General features: G+C 51.1%; 1 protein-coding gene across 1 annotated transcript; it reads right to left on the bottom strand.

Annotated features, from left to right (window-relative positions):
* Nucleotides 1-7,913: 7,913 nt before the first annotated feature.
* On the bottom strand, nucleotides 7,914-17,746 carry SFTPD (surfactant protein D). The gene is made up of 8 exons (XM_006180038.3): nucleotides 17,543-17,746; nucleotides 15,259-15,460; nucleotides 12,674-12,790; nucleotides 12,298-12,414; nucleotides 11,865-11,981; nucleotides 11,409-11,516; nucleotides 10,706-10,789; nucleotides 7,914-8,456 (listed from the first exon to the last, which is right to left on the bottom strand). Exons 2-8 carry the CDS (start codon nucleotides 15,455-15,457, stop codon nucleotides 8,080-8,082), a joined length of 1,119 nt encoding a protein of 372 aa, XP_006180100.1. The 5' UTR covers nucleotides 15,458-15,460; nucleotides 17,543-17,746; the 3' UTR covers nucleotides 7,914-8,079.
* Between the last annotated feature and the right edge of the window lie 2,014 nt (nucleotides 17,747-19,760).

The following is a 19,760-nucleotide window of genomic DNA, read 5'->3' as shown; positions in this document are numbered from 1 at the left end:
CACTGCACCAAGGTTGGCCCAACCCCAGTCACCATTACAAGGTCCTATGTTACTTTCTCATTAGCAGTTATCGTCACCAGTTGTAGTCATCTTGACCATTTACCTCTTTGCGTTATGTCAGTGTAGAAAGGCAATTAAGGAGCAGACGGCCTGGATTCAAACCCTGGCTCTACCGCTTTGCAGTTGTGTGACCCTGGGCAAGTCACATACACTCCCTGTGCTTTAGTTCCCTTCTTGGTAAAATTGGGGTAATAGTGGCCACCTCAGGGTTGTCAGGAGGGATAAATGAACTGATACAAATGAGGCACTAGGGCTAAGCCCTGGCCTCCTGGAAATGCCGTGCAAGCATGAGTTCCCATTGCTGTTGTGATCATTACAAAACGCTGTCATTCACCTCCGAAGTCCCAGGGCCTAGAAAAGGACTGGGAATATACACTCACTCAATAATGCACATTCAATAATCGTTGAAGAAATAGATGAATGAATGGATGAATGACTGAATCTAAGTCCTCCCCCGAAATGTGTGACCCGACTCCCTTCTCTGGAGCTTGACTCAGCTCCAAGCCAGATCCAAGACCAAAGCAGCCAAACCTATCTTGGAACACGGCTCTGGGCACCTCCTCCTTTCGTGGGTAACTGGGTTTAGGAGCTTTGTTCCCCAGGAGCTGCGGCCTCATGCTGCCCTCTGCTGGTTGTCTCTGAGACAGGGCCCGCAAACTCAGAGATCACCTGGGGAGCCAGGTGAGAGATGGGGCCCCATGAACCCCTTGTCTGTGACTGCAGATGATCCTCTTTCCTCCCCTCCTTCTTTTCCCTGGTTGACCCACTCACTTGGAATGCCTGTGCCTAAAAGCTTCTACTCTACAGGGCCAGATCCAGGTACCCTCTCCCAGTGGGTGACCACACCCAGGATCCAGCACCCAGGATCCAGCACCCGTGATCCAGGCGGCCCTCACTGTCCAGCAAGGCTGCAGTATTGGTGGAATTCTCTGCTCCCTGTCTGTGTGTCTGTCTCATTTCCAAGCCTAGACTGTGATCTCTTCAGGGCAGGACCTGGGTGCCCCCACCCCCTCCGTTGTACCGCTCCCCCTTCAGATCTCTGTGTCAAGGGCAGTTTCAGAATCCTCCTGGGGACAGAACTACACCGCTGTCCCTGCCTGGGCTCCAGTGGCGGCTGGAAATGTGGCCTTCTCCCTGGGTTCCCTCTGTGGACTTTCTGGGTGTCTCTCTGAAGTCCAATCAAGATGAAGCCCCAGGCTTTTTTTTTGTTCCTCTCTCAGCATCATGAGGAAGAGATTCTGGACTTTTCTGTGAATTGAGCTCCTTTGGAGAACACCGTGTAAGTGTTTACTTGTGATTCTTGTGATGGCCCCACATCTTCTCAAAAGCACGGAGGAGTTCAGACTGTAACTTAGGAGACCTGCTCTGGGACCCACTAGGGCACCAGCAGGGCACCAGCACACGGGGATGTTGGGGATCTCCTGCAGGTCTCAAGTGGAGATGGCATAGCTGTCCCACCAGCTGGCGGTCTATGCTGCAACTCTGTCCTTGAGCTTCCTGGAGGCCTCGCCGGTGGAAGCACCAGGATTCTTGCAAAGGACCCAGAAGGTGCCTTCACCTGGTTCACCGATGAAGCTCAGGGCCTCCCCCTTGTTGGGGTCCCTCAGGTCCTACAGAGCTGTGTCCTCTTAAGCCAAGAATGGCAAACACTAGCACATAAGCTGCCCTTCTTCTGCCCCAGTTCGGTGGTGTGTCTATAGCTAATTAACTGCCTCCTAATCTGGAAGCCTTTTAACCCTGCAGTTATTACCAAGGGATCTGAGCTAGTGTGTTGGAAAGAACTCGTTGAGCAACGCTGCCTGGTGCTCCCGAGAAGTCCAGCTTCCTGCTCACTTAAGAACCTGTGGCCTGGGTGATCCCAGAAGTAGAGTCAGATGCCCTGTGCACCTGTGACCCTCTTCCCCGGAGGGCTCGCCCTGCCTGGATGCGCTGGCCCTTCCCCGTGCTCTGGGAGCAGCTCCCAGGGGATCACCTCCCCTTGCAGTGATGAGGTCTGGCTCCCAAGCACACCAACAGCAGGAATCAGAAAAGGAGGTGTGCATTTTGGATTCACTACATGACAGGGGTTTGGGGAGTCCAGAGGTGGAAGCACCCACTGGGCCTGAGGGAGGCCGGATGGATGAGCCAGAGATGGCTTAACACCACGCTCACTGTTATGTGGTCATTCGCGACTAAAGCACTGAGGTTATGGATTAAATTCCAGATCAGAGAAAAAGCAGTACCACTGTACTCCTCGCTGGCCAGGGAGCCATAAACCACCGGAGCCCCCAGGCAAGAGGTGTCAGATCTGACCCCAGGCCGGGAAGTGACAGTGAGGGAGGGCTGAGGAGAGATGCCAAGTTCCCTTCATCCTCACCTTGTTTCATTATGACCAGTGCCTAAAAGGAGATGAATGTGTCGCCTTAAAGTTCTTTCCGTCTTTTCCACGTCTGTGGCTACAGCTCCTTTCTTATCGCTACTGCTCTGTTGGTGTTTTGTCTTTCTCTTTTTCTTTTTCTTATATATTCTTATCAGGATACATGTTTCTAATTTGCCCTTTAGAAAGTCTGCTTTCTGAGTTAATTTATCATTTCTCTGATTTTGTTTTTTATATTTCATTAATTTCATGTTTCTATTTGTTTTGCCCTTTATTTTTTGTTGTTTTAAAAAGAGGAACACTCAGTTCAATCATTTTAAGTTCATGCTTTTATGTTTTTTTTTAATAACGAAAGGAAAGTATAGGGTTGGGTGGTAGCTCAGTGGTAGAGTGTGTTTGTGCTTAACATGCACAAGGTCCTGGGTTCAATCCCCAGTATCTCCATTAAAATATATAAACATAATTACGTCCCCCCACCTCCCACAAAATAAATAAAAATAGTAATAAAAATAGTTTTTTTTAAAAAAGGAAAGTATATTTTCATCTGAGTAGAGTTTTACCTCCGGTCTGTAGAGTTTTGGATACTTATCACTGTTTAAGTTTCTTTAATTACTACTAAGATTGTGCTTTTTTTTTTTTTCCTGTTTCAATACTTTTATGAAATTTTCCTTTTATGAATTTTCTCTTCTCATTCTTACTTATTCCATTTTTTCTACTTAGATATTAATTTTCTTATTGATTTATCTGTTACATACTCTGTAAGTAAATCAGACGTTTTAATTTTATATTGTCTTTTACTTTTTGGCAGAGATGATTTATATATTTTTATGTAGACACATCTATATTACTGTTTGGGTTTTCTTCTCTGATACCATTCTTAGCTCTTTTCCCTTCTAAGACTATATAAATCATTACCGACATTTTCTTCTAATTTTGATTTTTATATATAACTAAAAGAATCTGATTTTTTCTTTTACATGCTTAACCGTTTAGTTATTAATTGAACAATTCATTATTTTCCTACAGTTTTGGCATTCTGTCTTTATCTTTTACCATGCATATACATTTTTTGTATATTTTATACGTGAACACTTGGCCCGTTTTTGGACTTAGTGGCTTTTTTTACATTGTTTTTTCTATTCTTGTGTCTGTAATACACTATTGTAATTAAGTTAGCCTTCTAAAATCCTTTAAAGTAAAATGACCAAGTCCGTTTGCTTTATGTTTTTAAATTAATTTTTATGTGTGTTCTGGGATGTTTATTCTTTCATAAGAGCTTTGGAATCATTTGATGAAGTTCTTACAGCCTCAATCACTCTTTTGGGGGATTGGGTCTTTGGAGAATTCACATCTCTCTCATCCTCTTTCTACTCTTGGATTCTCTGTAGCCAGGGGACCAGGCGTCCCAGGCTTGGTTTTCCTCCCATTCCTGCCCTGGTCCATCCCTCTGGTCACAGAGAACATTTGCTCACCCTGAAGTTGTCATCTGACCTTTCAGCCCTGGTCTGGCCCCAGCCAGTTACACCTGAAACAAAGTTTTCAGGGAATTAATAAATGTGCAGAAAGGCTGGCAGTGGGTCACAGTGCTATTTCCTCAGATCAAGGAGCCTGGAAACATCTTGAAACCACTTCATTCAGGCCTACAAACAGACTTACAAGTAGGAATTAAGGATTTTATTCACTCAATTCTGACACTTACGTCATTAAATATGTCTCCTTACTAAGTAAATATGAAAAGTACCATTTTGCTCAGGCCGGGCCCTCTTGAGTCCCCACGTACCTCAAACTTGTTTCTGCCGGGCAGTCTCAGAGAGACTGCACTGCTTATGTAAATGAAGGTCAAATATGTTAATGTTCAAAATGCATCCAGTAAGGATGGGCTACATTTGCTGCGGTAACCCTCAAATCTTACTCAAAATCCAAGTGGATCCAGGTGATCCCCAAGGGCAGCTCTTTTCTAGGCATTTGCTCAGGTTTCCGGAACCCTGGACTGTGCAACCTTCTAACCACCAATGCTCCTGTGCTCACCAGGGCAGCAGAGAAGAAGGCATTCCAGAAATGTCCACTGGCCCTTACCCGCTTCCACCCAGAAGCAACGTGTCACAGGGTAATGCCCGCCTTCATGAGGCCTCTCTTATTGAAATATTAGTGGAAAACAATACAATCCACCAAAAGACACCGGCTATTAGCTAGACAGAGGCCTAACAGTCAGAGACAATTAGGTTGAACAAAAATGAGTGTCCTGGTCTCTGAGCATCTTGGTACTTGCACAAGAAGATGGCACTCCTCTAGTCTCCTGGTTCAAAGGTTTTATAATCCATCCACTCTTTCCAAATCTTCCCATCGAGCCCACTGCTGGGACACAGTTCTACAGCTTATCTCTAATGGGAGGAAATGTGGGGCTGTAGCATGTGGGCGGGCATGACCAGCTGTTTCCATCTGTGTGTCCAATGCCTGAATGACTATTTGGCATATAAATTAATGTTTTATTTTTCCTGATAGATACCTGGTTTCTTTGCTCTACTATATAAAACATAAGTAATCCCAAAAGATCCAGCACAGCATTAAACTTCAGTTAAGGACATCTGAATGGTAAGTATGATTGAGAATCCTCTGAACTGAAGCGACTCAGATGTCAGTGTTTTATATCAGGGGAATTCAGAACAAAGACAGGATCCTAGAAAAGTAAACATCAGAGGGCTTCCCACAGGCTGCTCAGTGTTTGGTGACAGAAGGGTTGAGAACCAGGAGGCAACTTGAGAATACACTATAAAGCAGGGGCTTCCCTCTGAAACTGCTGTGGTTGTTCCCCCTCTGGACATAGAAGGATCCCAGCGTGTTCCCATGTTACCTGGGACTGTGACAGTCATAACATCTCTTAAGAATGTACAGTCACACAGATCTGGCTTCATTGGGCACCTTGGCTACTAAACGAGGGACCATGGCTACTATGGTTGGGGTGGGGTTAATGTTGCTTAAGATCTGTGTGGACTTTTGCCCATGAGTGATGGTGTAGGAGAGATCTCTGTGCTCAAGAATGGGGAAGGATCTGCATTTTCTAAAACACTTGCCTCAATTCTTGCTTTACTTGGGCTCTGTCTGCAGATTCCAAATGATCCTCCTTGCTTGTTCCCTGTGCTGGAAAGCAAACCAGACCCCCATGGCTAATGGTGCAGGTTGTTATGAAGCTTCTTCCTAGGCTCTGGGGACTCTGCATTCCTGGCCTTGAACATCACAAGAGATTTTTTTTTCCTTCTTACAGAGTCACATGGTTCTGCCACTCTGTCCTCCCTTCTCATCAAGAAATAGGCTTGGCTTACATATTGGGATGAGTAGTGATCACTTTTAGAGCATCTGCCCAGACCACCATGACCACCATGACCTCGCATGGATCCCAGCAGCCATATTGTACTGCATGGTCCCACCTGCCCCCAGGTTTAGTTGATTGGACCAGGGGTGGGCATCCGAGGCAGGGAGATGCATCTCCACATAGTTTTGCATTGGTATTAAGCAAGTGTTTCTGATCTCTGTGACACATGATTCCCTATGCTTGTCGAGAGACCTGGCAGCAGAGGAAGTTGGTGAGCAAAGGAGGAAGAGAGGGGAGGATGGGCAGAGAGGGGCAGAAGTTAGGGAGGTGGCACAACGTTGCCTGTGGGCTCCCCCACCCCCAGCCCAGTCCTTCTTGTGTCAATTCAGATTCTCTGTCCTTAGGAAATGCTTTCCCTTTGGCTTAACTAAATCCAGTTGTTTTTCTTACTTGCAATGAAAACATGCCTTTCTAAGCTCCCTTGATAAGGGTGCCCACGCATGGCCATTGTACCGGGAAACTGTTTGCTCATTATTGTGTAACTGCTTATATTTCAGGAGCTGTCAGGAACTGGGTTTTTTTCCAGTAACAGGAGAAAGGTCTTAGCCGGGGGCTGAGCTGCTGCTGTTGAGAGGTGTGGCTTTTGTTTTCAGATGTGCTGTTGTATATATGAAATGTCCTGCAAGAGTGCTGGGAGGAGAGGTAGGGCCTTGGGGGCCCCGTTCGGAAAGGGCCAGAGAGGTCAGTCCTCCTGGTCCCTGGGGACAGAGGAAAGCGTGGTTGGTTTCCTGCCTAGGGGAGGGGTATTCGTTGCCCCCTCCCATGAGCCTGTGGTTCATCCAGGCATCACTTGCAATTTCTTTTCTTTTTTTTTTTTTTTTTTTTGTATTTTGAAGTTGGGTTTTCACCATTTTATTTTCTGTGAGCCAGCTGGCCTCCAGTAGTTGTAATAAGGAAACAAATCCACAGCTCTGGATATTTGAGGGGCCGATCCCTGAGTCAGCACCTCGGGGACTGGAGCCCCGGTGCCGTGGCCTCAAGGTTGCCCCTCTGTGAAGCCTTTCTCCCGGCTCCTCCCAACTTTTGGAGCCTGAGCCCCCCTCGAACGCCTCCCGCGACCCCCTAGCAGGAAACCCGGCCTCCAGCCGCCGCCCGCAAACCCATTCCAACTTCTTAAGGCACAAGTGCCATTTAAAGCATTTTTGCAGTAGTGTGTCGGTAGAATCAACTATATAGAGGCCTTTGGCCTGAAAATTTATGGGCCAAAATATCAGCGTTGGAGTCAGATGACCTTTTTTCATGAGTAAGCAGTAACACCGACACTACCTTTGCAAGTTCCCCTCCTCTCTGCATCTTGGTTTCCATGTCTGTAAAATGAGGAGGATTCGACTAGATTATCTCTGAGGCAGAGTAAGGGGAGAATATCCCTGGAACTGCCAAGCAGGAGGAGGTTTGGGGCTGAATCTGGACACGGCTGGACACTGCTGTGCCTGAGATTTCAGAAGGGATTAGAATTACGCAGATGGCACTCCCTCCCACGAGCCAAGGGCAGTCACACCGACATGGACAGAGAGCGATGCTGGGCAGTCAAAGGTGAGGGGGACTCTCCTGGGTGTCAGGCCACTCAATCTGGCCAGAGGGGCAGCTGTCTTCCTGCCAGGTTGTCCCTCTCTACTGTGCAGCTTCCTAGGCTCAGGGCTGGAAGCCAGAGGCAGCCACTGAGACCTCCGAGCCCCGGGGCTACAGTTTGCACTGGCCAGAGGAGTCTGGGGTTCAGGGAGAGGTACTGAATGGGGATCTACACAGGGGACCAGCAGTAGAAGGAATGTGAAGCCGTAGGACAGAATGAACTCACGCGTGGAGTGAGTGTAAGGAGAGAAGGGATAGGAGAGTTGAGTCTGCAGTGCTCCACTGTACAGTAGTCCAGAAAAGGAAGGATGCACAAAAGAGACTGACACCGGGCAGCCAGAAGGATCAGAAAATAGCAAGGGAGAGTGGTTGTCCTGGAAACCAAGGAGAGGAAAAGTGAAAGAGGAGACGATGATCAGCTGGATCGAATGGTGCTGATAGTTGGAGGAGGATGGGGCGGAGAAGGCGACCCTGAATTTTGTGACGGGGAGACCCAGTTTTATCCCTCGCACCTAGGAAAGCGTGCTGGCCCCTCCTTCCTCTGCTAGATCTTCCTGGTGTGAAGCCAGTTTCGTATTTTATTCTGAGGGATGTGCTCCCTAGAAGCGCTACCTTCTGGCCTCCTCCCATGGCTGAGTGGAGAAGCCCTGGCCAGCAGAGGGTCACCTTTTTATTGGGACGTCGGCAGCACACAGCGCTGGGCCCTGCCCGGCCCTCCCCGGGCTCAGAACTCGCAGACCACCAGGCGCCGCTCCCCGCACGCCTTGTCGTTCCACTTGCCGTTGGGAAAGATCTCCACGCAGTTCTCGGCGCCGCCGTTGTTGTTGGGCTCCCCTGGGGCCCAGTTGGAATAGACCAGGGGCTCCCCCGTTGGGTAGGTGAACTTGCCCTCTGTCTTGCTGTCGGTCATGCTCAGGAAAGCGGCCTTGTTCTGAGCGGTGACCAGCTGGCTTAAGGCCTCGTTCTCGGCCGCAGAGCGTGGGGATGCCATCTGTCCCCCGGCCTGTGTGCACACCTGCTGTGCATCCTGAAACGTTTTTTCAAAGCCTCCCGTCTTGAAGATCTTCTCCCCGACACTTTGGCCATTGGGGAAGAGCTCCGCTAGAAGAGGAGATTCAGGTTAGGGTTGCGGCAGCAGCTAGACCTCCGAGCTCTGACGGGAGCCCCTCGTCCTGTGATGCCCCGCCCCCGCCAGCCTCCCACCCAGGTATTGGGGCACCAGACAGGACGAAAGCGAGGCACTTGGTTGAGGAGCAGCCCCAGCTCCATGTTACACCTTGTGAGCTGTGCTGTGGTCTCGAGATACAGATGAGGACACCGGAACTCAGGGAGGTTATGTAAGAGGCCCAAAGTCCCGCAACTGTCGAAAGTCGAGTTAAGATCAAACCTTGTTTGATGTGACACCAGTGCTTAGACGGGAACTTTCTAGTTCACCCCATGTTGTATGCCAGAATCAGTTTTTCAGTGACTGTGTAGAACTGGAATGACTCTGAGCAGGGAAATGACACCGTGCAGCTGGGGCAGTGCCAGAGAGTATGGAAAACACCATGCAGGGGGCTCGCTCCCACCCCTGCATGATGGCTGGGCACCTGGGGTTGTCAGAGAGGGCTCTGTGCTGCGTGAAGGGGTGAGGGAAGAGGAGAGGAGCGGGTGGGACATCTGAGCACAGCGGTGTGCTGGTCTCCACACCAGGAGCAGCTCAGTGTTGGCCTCTTGATGTGCTTGTGGGTGACGTCCCGGCCAGCCAGCCTCCTGGACTGCGGGGCAGGGGATGAAGGCATCTGAGAGGTGTGAGTGGGAGTAGGGGCAGGGGTGGAATCGGCGCTGGAGAGAGCCCTGTATGGGAGTCAGAAGGCCACGTGCTCAGCCCCACCCTGGCAAAGACAGTCCCAGTGGGCAGGGGAAAGTCACTTCCCTTTTCAGGGTTTCCCATTCCTCATTTCTAAAGTGGGGATACACTTTATAGAAGCATCACCTGTATGGCATGTCAAGCATCTCTTTTTATTCCATCCCATCCCCATCCCTCTGCCTCCAGGCTCATGCCCAGGGCTCCCAAAAGGACTCAGTGGACTGATTAGGAGCCCAGGCTGCACCCTGACCCACTGCCCTTCTCCTCTGGACTTGGAGGCCAGATTCTCATGGGGTCAGGATGGCACCCAGAGCAGCCCTGGACAAGGTCAGTGCAAGTTCACATGCCACGGTTGGGTTTATGTCCCGTGCAGCTGGGTGGGTATGCATGTGCATGTATGAATATGTCCGTGTACCCATCTGAAGGTACACGGGTGGACTTACGGTCCGTCTGGATGGGTGTGTGTATTTGTGTGTACGTACATGTGCGTGTGCTCATGTATGCAGATGGTGTGGAGTGAGCGATGGTATTTAAGTACACACACGTGTGGCAGGTGCATATGCCCAGGTTCTCCTTTGTTTGCATCAGTGTGTATATGAGCAAGTGCCTATGTATGCAACTATGTTTATGGAAGGAGGAGTACGTAGCAGACGCTTGAGACTCTCGTCCTTCCTACTTAGGTACTCAGTCGGCTTGAGCACTTAGGAGCCAACGCTACGTCTCACCCCATCAGGCCCCTTTGTTCTCTGTTCCTTCAGAAAACTCCTTTTTTTGGGTCAGTGAGGTTTGATGAATGATGTGGACTCAAAGCTGGTGTCAGGGAGAGCAGAGAAGGAGGAGGGACAGTTGAGGACCGAGGTGGAGTCCCAGAGGCCCAGGGCACTCAGACATGTGCTCCTGGAAACCTCTGACTCCTTAGGATTCCAGGTCTAGGGAAGAATCTCTGCGTTAAACACACAGTGGAGTGCAGGAAGAGCCCAGGGCTGGCTGGAAATCGGAGGCAGCCTGCCCTGCCAGACCCAGGGGCATCTTTAGGGGGAGATACTTGGTGTCTACACCAAGATCCGGCCCCCACTAGTCTTGAACCCCAAGAGTGGAATGCCAGTCCCTGCTCTCAGGACAGTGTCAGGATTCTCCGCTGCCTTGGGCTATACACCTGGACCCACAGAGGGAAGAAACGCATCCTGGTTTGGGTGTCCCTTTGTCTATCAAAGGGACCTGCCCAGGGTAGGAGGATGAAGGTCTGCTGAGCTGGTGACCTGGATCGCATCCTCCTCCTTCTCCCTCGCATCTGCTTGCAGCCCCTGGAGCATGTGGCTGCCCTGCTCTTTCCCAGCCCTGTCCTAGCCCCACTCCCTGCCCCAGTTCCAGGTCCAGTCCTAAACATGTTCCCAGCTAAGTCCAGTTCTATACCCAAGCCCAGCCAGCTCCAAGCCAAGGCCCAGATCCAGTGTGAGGCCTACCCTTGGTGCCTGGCTCAGGTTCGGCTCTAGGAACTCACCTTTCTTATACTGAGAGAAGGCGTTCTGGAGGTATGTGACCTGTCCCTGTAAGGTCTCCACCTGCTGCCTCAGAGCAGTGATGCCTGCAGGAGAGAGAGGCCGAGTGAAGACTGGTCCAGCACAGCCTGGGATCGGCTCAGAGCCCGGGCCCCAAGGGAAGGATTCTCAGGTGCAGGCAAGTATTGGGGGTGGGGGTCAGGAGCTGAGATGGACCTCTAGGAAGCCCACATCTGCTGACACAGCTGGCCCCTGCTGCCCACGGGCTTTCCTATGGTTCCACTGTGAACAGACTGTCTGCTGAGCAGGTCCCTACACCTCACTGACCCTGAACCAGAGGACATTTTAACGCCTTATTCAAGGGCTCTGACAACACTTCCTTCTTGAGGGGAGAGGAATACACGTCAAGTGCTTCCCATCCACTGGGTTATTTGAAGCTCAAGGTTATCCAGTGAACTGGGAAGAGTGGCGCGCTTGTCCCACAGATCAGGTGGAAAAATTGCTCAGGTTGCCTACCAGCGAGTAACAGAGGCTCAGATTAGAGCCCACTTCGCCTTCCGGTTTGTCAGCCTATTTTCCTGTCCACCCCTCACCTGGAATGAATGGGGACATCCGAGAGGAGGGGCTGTCCCAAGTTGAAGAGGGCCTCCTCCCCCCCAACTGCACCCTAAGTGGGGCTCCCAGAGCGAGGGGAGGCATTCTCACCTGGGAGCCCACTCTCTCCCTTTGCACCAGGAGCACCTCTGTCCCCCTTCAGTCCTGGGGGGCCTCTGGCACCTGCAGGTCCCTGTGGACCCATGGCTCCAGCAGGCCCTGGGATCAGAGAAAAAGAGTTGGGTGAGTTCTATGCACACTTTCCAGCATTTTCACCCTCCCAGTTCAAGGACTGTCTTATCGCCCAGTAATACACCCTCCCCATACACATATGTCCCTCTGTTCCCACAACCCAGCCAGGCATCCTCTCTAGACATTGTCCCCATCCCCCAACAACCCACCTTCCCTGCGTGGAGACTATCCCTGCTGCTCACACCACCCTCTCCCTAGATACGGACAGTTCCTGGTGCCTAGCACTGGACATCACCCAGTAACACTAGCTCTGACTTGGTGGTGGTGGTGGTGGACACAGAAGAACTGATACCCAGCCCCACTTCCATCACTCACCTGCTGCCCCAGCATTTCCAGGGGCTCCATGCTCTCCAGGGGCACCTCTCTCCCCTTTAAGACCTGCAGGGCCTCTTGTCCCCGTGAAGCCCTGCATGCCTGGGGCACCCACGTCTCCTGAGGAAGGAACAAATTGGGATGAACATGCCTGAGAGTGCGTTCAGCTTGTATCATTTCCTCAGTAGTGGAGCTTTTCACCCACCAGCTCCAGGTCAGAGAGCAAATGGAGAGACAGTCCTTACTGCCTGGCTTCTTCCCAGGAGGGTGACGGGAAATACGGTCAGTGTGGAAATGTGGGCTGAGGGGCCCTGGCCAGGCCTGCCCAGTGCCGACAGTCTGGCCTTTTCCTCTGCACTCATTTTAGGCCCCTCCACAGATGTCACTGTCATCACCACCTTCTCCCTCCCAGACCCGCCACATACCAACCACCTACCTTTGGGACCAGTCTCTCCTTTGGGGCCTGGTATGCCTGGAGGTCCGGTGTTCCCCTGCCTCCCTGAGGGACCCTCTCTTCCAGCTGGACCAGGCAGGCCTGGAGGTCCTGGAGGCCCTGGGGAAAAGGACCAGTCCAATCAGTGACACTAAATCTCCTTGAAGGTGGGAGTGCATAAAAGATGAGGACAAGAACAGAAGTCAGACAGGCAGCAACATCCTAAAGATGTTGAAACAACCTGAAACAACCCCGTGCTGCCTCCAGATTGGCCTTCTTTCTTCTTCCTGCAGTGGAATCTGCACATGCCTACTGGCATGTCCTGGCGGCGGCAGCACCACCGCCTGCAGACATCTGCATTCCACGCCCAGTGGCTCACCACATAGTCCAGTGTCTCCCTTTGGTCCAGGTTCTCCAGCAGAGCCATTGTCCCCTTTGGGCCCAACTGGGCCAGCTGGTCCGGGCATCCCCACTCGCCCTACAGCTCCTGGTAAACCTGTAGCAGCAGGAGAAATGAGCGTAAACCCGGCCCCAGGCCCAGGAGAAGCCAGCTGCCTGCAGGGTCAGGCCCCTGGCATTCATTCCTTCAAGGGTACGTAGGGTGTAGACATGCCACCTCCAGAGTGCTGGTCCAGGTTTGGGCATCTGCATCCTCACTTTAAAGGTGAAGAAACAGGCTTGCTAGAGATGGAGGCAGATCCAAACCATGTCTGTCTTTTCATGTTGTGCGCCTTCCCCTGCCCCAAGACCACAGTATCTACAAGGGCCGTCTGTCAACATTTACCCTTGATCGTGGACTCCTTGCCTTACCCTTTCCAGAATGAAAGTTTATATCAGAAATGATGCCTGCGCATGTAATACAGACTGGAAAAACCACAAGAATGGCATACACAGAAATGTTGACTGTTCTTTCTAAGTGGCACAGTTAAGGTAATTTTAATTTTCTTTTTGTCTTTAGTGATCACCTATTATTTTTGTATTGGAAAAATGATCAAACATTTTTAAAAAGATATGTTACCTCAAGACAGGCTGCCTAAGCCTGAACTTATCCAAGATTTGCTCCCAAAAGACTAAAAGGAGACATGGCTATCAATTTAAGAAATTTACCCTCAATTCTGTAGCTTAGTTATTCTTTTTTTTTAATTGAGATAAAATTCATAAAATACAAAATTAACCTTTTAAAAGTATACAATTCAGTGGCATTTAGCACAATCACAACATTGTGCAACTACCACCTCTATTTAGTTCAAAAATATTCCATAGAAAACCCCATATGCCTGTGAATCACTCGCTCCCTGCCTCCTCCCAGGCCCTGGCTAAGGCGATGCTGCCTTCTGTCTCTATTACCTATTCTGGATAGTTTCTATTAATACATACAATATATGACCTTCCGTGTCTGACTTTTTCTAACTTGGAGTGATGTTCTTGAGGTTCATCCAGTTTGCAACGTGTCCCAGTGCTTTATTCCTTTGTCTGGCTGAGTAACGTTCTACTGTATGAACACAGCACGTTTCATTTAGCTGTGCATCAGTGGATGGACCCTTGGGTTGTTTCCATCTTTTGGCTGTTGTGAATAAAGCATTCATGTGCAAAAAGGAAAGAAATGCCACCCGTCAGGTGCTGCGAACTTGTTCATTCACTTATTTGTTCATTTCCTCATTATTTCATTTACATGTTCCCTGAGAAGCTATCTGTGGGACATCACTGTATGCTGAGCACTGGGCAGGATGTAAATGCTTGCACCAGGTCTTGGTCTGCAAGGGATTTGTAACGGTTTAAATTATGAGGCCTGGGTAACAAGTGGGGAAGACAATTCATGAGATATCTCTCATCCTATCACAGTACCCTCACCACTGGTACACATACACTGCATGCGCGCGTGCACAAACACACACACACACACACACACACACACACACACACACACTGAGGAAATGGGATTTCAAGGCTGAAGAGAATTTAGAGAGGATTGGAGAGGAGGGGTGACATTTCACCTTTGGAAACCGTTCTCCCAGGCAAGAGGGGTCAGGGATAAGAATTTGCTAGTGGCGGGAGACTGGTGCATTTGATGGGTAACTGACAGGCTCTGTGCTGGGCACTGTGTCCTGCTTTTAGTTACAAGCCTCACTGTGAATGAAATGGGAACACAGTGGATGGGCCCTGCATCCCAGATCCACAGTGCACTGTACTCAGGCAGAGACGCCCTGACCCCAGGCTGAGCCTCTCTTGGGCTCCACCCCGGCAGATGGGCCAAGGGGAAAAAGCCACTCCTTAGAAGGGAGCATTAGAGGTTGCCCATCCTTGGTGCACAAACCACGGGGGCCATGAGAGCACTGGGGTTGGGGAAGGGACACCCCTTTTTGCAGCAAGCACTGTGCCTCCCAAAGCCCTCATTTTGCATCCTAGCACCCCCCAAAGAACTAGTTCTTCACTGCCATCTGAAACAAAGCTTTATGGCCCAGCAACTTGGCTGGTCTTAAATGGACTAAAATCCCTCCTCTCCTGGCATCAGTCATTCATTCTGCAAGTCTTCCCTGAGCTCCTACTGGGCATCAGGCCCCGTCCTAAATGCTGGGATGTGGTCATGAAAGAAACAGACAGAAAGTCAAACACCTTCCTCATGGAGCTTAAACTCAACTTCATAAAACAGATAAGTATTAAAATGCGTGACATTTATTTACTAGACTATAACTTCAGAATAAGTGCTGCCGAGGGAAAATAAAGCATAAAGAGTATTGGCGGGGGGAGGGTGTCTTCTAAATAGGATGATCGGAAAAGGACTCACTGAGAAGGCGGGCTGTGAGGAGGGCACAGAGGACTGAATACCTGGGGGAAAGCCATCCCCCTGGGAAGGAGACGACCATCCCCAAGTGTTCCACAGCAGAACAGCAAGCATTTCTGGGTTGGTTACAATTCCAATGCCCACCCCTTCCCACCAGGATGAGCCCACGGTCCCAGCTCTACCTGGATCCCCCTTCTCGCCCCGGGGGCCCTCTCTCCCATCCCGTCCATCACGACCAGGCAGGCCATTCTCCATGGGGCTACACATGACCAGGGTGCAGGCGTTGGTCGCTGCTCTCTGGGAATAGGTCTTCATTTCTGCTCCCAGTGACCCTGGGGGCCGTGTGAGCAGGATCAGCGCGGAGAGAGGGAGGAGAAGCATGTCCTAGGCAGGTGAACAGAAAGAAAGAGGACATGCTCTTGGTCCTAGGATGGGGATTGGGGCTTGGCCCAGCTCCTGGAAGTCAGGAGATGCACTGCCCCTTCCTCCTCTCCCCTCCTCTGGGGCCAACAGCAGCAGGGCTCTTAAAGCAGTTTAGGGACAAAGGTGGGCATAGCTCTGGCCTAGGAGTGTATGTGTTAACCAGTGGGAACACTGACATGGGTTGACAGCAGCATCCAGCTATTCTCAGATGCTCGGTGACATCCCTTCTCGTCCCTTCCCTTGGGCACTGCCATGGGCACTGTGGCTAGAATGTAGAATTCCTCACTGAGGCCATCTGCCACATCAGGAAGGATTCACTGAGTGCCCTTGGGCAGGGCACCTTCTCTGGACCTCTTTCTCTCTATATGTACCATTCAGGTGGTTGGCTTAGGTCTGACAAGGCAAACTTGTTTCTTCTCACTGCCTTGGATGGACAAATACCGGTGGCCTGCAGTGCTGGTCTGAAAAGGAGCCAGAATCCTGACTGCTTGATGACGTCTGTCCTGAGCACCAGATGGGTGCACGGCTGCATGTTGGCCAGGTGACTTGCCATTCCTGGGCTAGACACCGTCTCCAGGAGGAAAGTCCCGGAGAGAACACAGGTGAAAATTCTCAGAGATACTAAGTTGGCGGCTGGAGCGACCCTGGGATGCCTAGAGTCCTGCCCAGACCTCCTGAAAGGACTGGGAACAGGGGCCTCATGGGGGAAGGGGGACGTGTGAGACGGGAGCCGGCAGGGGAAGGCTGGTTTGGGGGGTGGGACAGAGCAGATGTCCAATGGAGCATCCAGTGCCCATCTGAAAGGAACTTAGGAACCAAGTGAGATCAGGGTGGGTCAGGGGCTGGGTCACCCCCAGTGCTGGGCTTCTTTTCTGTCTCAGAGAGAAACTGTAAAGCTTTGAGCATGGAAAGAGCTCGTGGGAGTGGCAGAGGCTGAGAAGAGAGCCTGGGGGACCTGTGCAAAGGAGAGGGGGTCACCAGGCAGGCCGAGGGACTGGTAGGGGAGGGGCTTGCCGGCCAGAGAAGTGCCTCCTTCTCCAGCTGCCGGCGATTCCGGGCTGTGGCCCACCCCTGTTTTGCACTAGCTGCTTTCCCTTTTGGATCCCCCGCTTCCTCGGGCATCCTGGGGTCTCTAGAAACACCCAGGCGAGCTGGCCGGCCAGCAGCGGCTGTGCTTGTTGGAGCAGAAGCTCAGCCATGAGTGCTGATGGACCCGGGCCAGGCCGGGACATTGTCCCCGGGTCTGCAGCTGCCTCAGTGCTGCGGCCCTGAGCCCAAATCTGGGGAAGAGTGAAAAGCAACAGGCATTCTGCCCAACAGCCCAAGATGGTGCGGAAGGCGCCACCACCCATGGGAGCAGGAAGGGGACTTGGAGAGCGCTAGCTCACATGTTTTCAGACCAAGGAGTCAGACAAGGCATCTCAACTGGGGCGGCAGAGGGAGTGGGCAGAGCCCCAGTCCCCTCACGCAATGTTCGGTTTATAACAAGCTTTCAGCCTAAGATTTTACTGGGAAAGAAAGAAAATCAGTGGTTGGAAAATCAGTGACCTAGTCCAGAAGGTATTTTCTTTTAAGTAACGATTTAAGGCTAAGAAAGAAGCATGTTTATCCATGTCCCACAGGCAGTTGGTACCAGGATGGGCTTAGAACCCAGACCTGTGAGTGAACACCTGGTCTGTTTCTCCTCTACTTCCCTTCTTTCTGAAGAAATCAGGGATGGAGAGGAACCAAGAGGAAGATGAACTGCATTTTCCACTGGGGCTTCCAGACAGCGGCATTCGAGGTCTGGTTGGGTGTTGTATCCAACTCACCCACCCTCTTACAGCCCAGAAAACAAATCTCCCACTGAGCAGAAGGAGCAGAAGAGTGCTCCTTATGACCCCACGATGCCCCTCACCTCCCACCCCAGCAGCTCCTAGACCAGAACAGCTACATGGATCCCACCTTCCCCAACACCAACAGGCTAAATCAGCCAGTGTAGGCAGGGAGATAGTCACCAGACACTGGGAAAACAAAATGAGAGGCAAGGACAGAGACACTCACGGTTGCTTCCTCTGGGGCTCCAGAAACTCCAGGCAAATTACAGTTTCCCGGGCAGGGACTGCTGGCTATTTATGCCTGCCCTGCAACCCGAGCCTCTCCCAGAAAGAGAGTTCTGATTTCCTGAGAACGCTCTTCAAGAAGTAGGGCAGTTTCTTCCTTGTTGACTCACGCAGTCCCACCCCTACCTGGGTTCTGGACACCTGCCACCGACGTTCGTAACATTGTCCACACATCACCTTAGAGTCTGTCGGGCACCCTATGTACATGATCTCATCTGCACCTCCCTGCAGCCCTGTGAATTAAGTAGTAAGATCAGTGTCTGTATTTTACAGATGTCCAGGAATCCAAGGTCCAGAGAAGACCAGCAAGTTGCACAAGGACTTTCAGTTATTGCAAAAGCAACCTGCATCTGCAGATTCCACGAGCCGGCACCTGCTTTGCCCACTTCTCGTCCCGCTTCACCTCAACATCACTGCCCAGATATGAAGAAAGAGCTCCTTGGCACATCTGAGCAGGGGCAGGGCAGCTGAGAGAGCTGCCACCTGGCAGGGTCACTCTTTTGCTTTCTGCTCTAAATCTAGGAGCACCCCCCACCTGCCTTTGTAGGATGGCCTTCCCTAACTTCCTTGCCCAAATCTCTCCACCTTTTTAGCTGGTGTTTGCCCGTTACATGGCTCTTGTGGCCAGTTTGGACCCCTGATACACTGTTGTCACCGTCCCCGAGGAAACGCTAACTTCCAGTGACTGTGAAGTAGTGGCCCACCCTACTCCTGTTGCTGTCACCTCTGCTTGCTTCTGGATCCCTGTGACTTTATCTCTTCCATCAACGCTTACCCTAGGTCTCTACACCCACAGCCCCATGTCTCCAGTCCTCTCCTTTGGCCACCCCAGTGGAGGTCCTGGCTTGCTCCTGGCTTTTGATTCTCCTTGTGGCACCTCCTTGTATGTTGTAGAATCTCTAATGCCAGGTTTCCTCATTTGGTAGGGAAAGACCTTTCTTTTCACATATTACAATTTTTTGAAGTAGGATCCCACAGTAGAGCACCTGGGCTCCTAATACTTGAGCTCTTTCAAGGTTAACCCACAGCCCTCTCTGTTCTAGGCTGTTCATGTGCCCCCTGGACATCCGGGCCAGCATGGAGGCTGAACTGAACCCTTGCTCTCCTCTCCCCACAAAGCCTGATTGTCAAGGCTTAGCCTGCTGCCTAAACAAACTTTCCTTATTTATGGAGACTTTTATTAAAGGAGCCCTATGTTTCATCTCTTCCTGCAAGCTGGCTTCTATTAACTGCCACCTCCTAGACTGTCAAATGCATCCCTCACAAGGCCCTTGGACCCCATTATAACCCAGAGTAAGGTGTTTCCTTTGTCTGACTCCACATTCCAACAGAGTCTAGGTCTATTTATGATCCAGCCCAGACATTCATGTTACAGTGATAACCTTTGCTTTGCTGTTACACCAACACAGGTGAGAAGAATCAGATTTTAAAAATGGTGATCACAATGGCTTTCACGCAGACCATCCCTGGACCACTGTCTCTTCCCAAGACAGGGTGTAGGATGACTACACAGTTTCTTTGGGAGCCAGTCACTGGCGCTGTACTGTAGGCTCGGCACACCCTGCAGCCCCCGGTGGACTTCATTAGCTGCACGTTTGTCGGAGCTGAGCTGTAGCCTCTGCGATGTTACCAGCTCACGAGGCTGCTGAATTTGCTGAGATTGTGCGCACGTTACTGCTGACACTCCCAGCTCAGTGAGCCCACGTATGGTCAGGCCATTCCGGATGGCTGTTCTCTTGCTCCCTGCACATCCCCTGCTCAGCCAGTCCCTGCTTCACTCACAGGACTATCCAATCCCCTTAATTATACGGCTTAATTAGTAACTGACTAGCCCCTGCCCCAGCCACTGGTTTCCCTGGTAACTGATGAGCCAACCTGATGTCAATCCCCCCCCCCCCCCACCTATAAATGGTAGCCTCCTTCTCCCTCAAGTAGTGAGGATTGCGGCCATGTTCTGCCTGCTGCCCCAGGACCTCTTGCTTTGAATGTGTCGGATTCCTTGTTCAACAGACCACTGATTGCTGTGGTTGCTGCCTTCAGGCTCTTTCTTCAGGCTTGAGGCTGGGCAACTGCAAGGCTTGCAGGCCTGCGGGGTGCAGCCCAACAACTGGTGAGCCAGCCAAGAGGCCGAGGAGACCCTGGTGAGTGCCGAGGTGTGG

The sequence above is a fragment of the Camelus ferus genome, chromosome 11, assembly GCF_009834535.1.
Source record: "Camelus ferus isolate YT-003-E chromosome 11, BCGSAC_Cfer_1.0, whole genome shotgun sequence".
In the NCBI taxonomy this organism is placed as follows: domain Eukaryota; kingdom Metazoa; phylum Chordata; class Mammalia; order Artiodactyla; family Camelidae; genus Camelus; species Camelus ferus.
Note: the sequence above shows the minus strand (reverse complement) of the source record. Positions and strands in the feature narration are given on the sequence as shown.

Excerpts from the sequence above, each read along its gene's own strand:
- SFTPD (XM_006180038.3), bottom strand. The coding sequence starts at position 15,457 with ATGCTTCTCCTCCCTCTCTCCGCGCTGATCCTGCTCACACGGCCCCCA. Across the intron at positions 12,791-15,258 it reads GGGCGAGAAGGGGGATCCAG|GTTTACCAGGAGCTGTAGGG; the intron begins GTAGAGCTGGGA and ends CTGCTGCTACAG. Across the intron at positions 10,790-11,408 it reads GGGAGAGAGTGGGCTCCCAG|GCATCACTGCTCTGAGGCAG; the intron begins GTGAGAATGCCT and ends TCTCTCCTGCAG.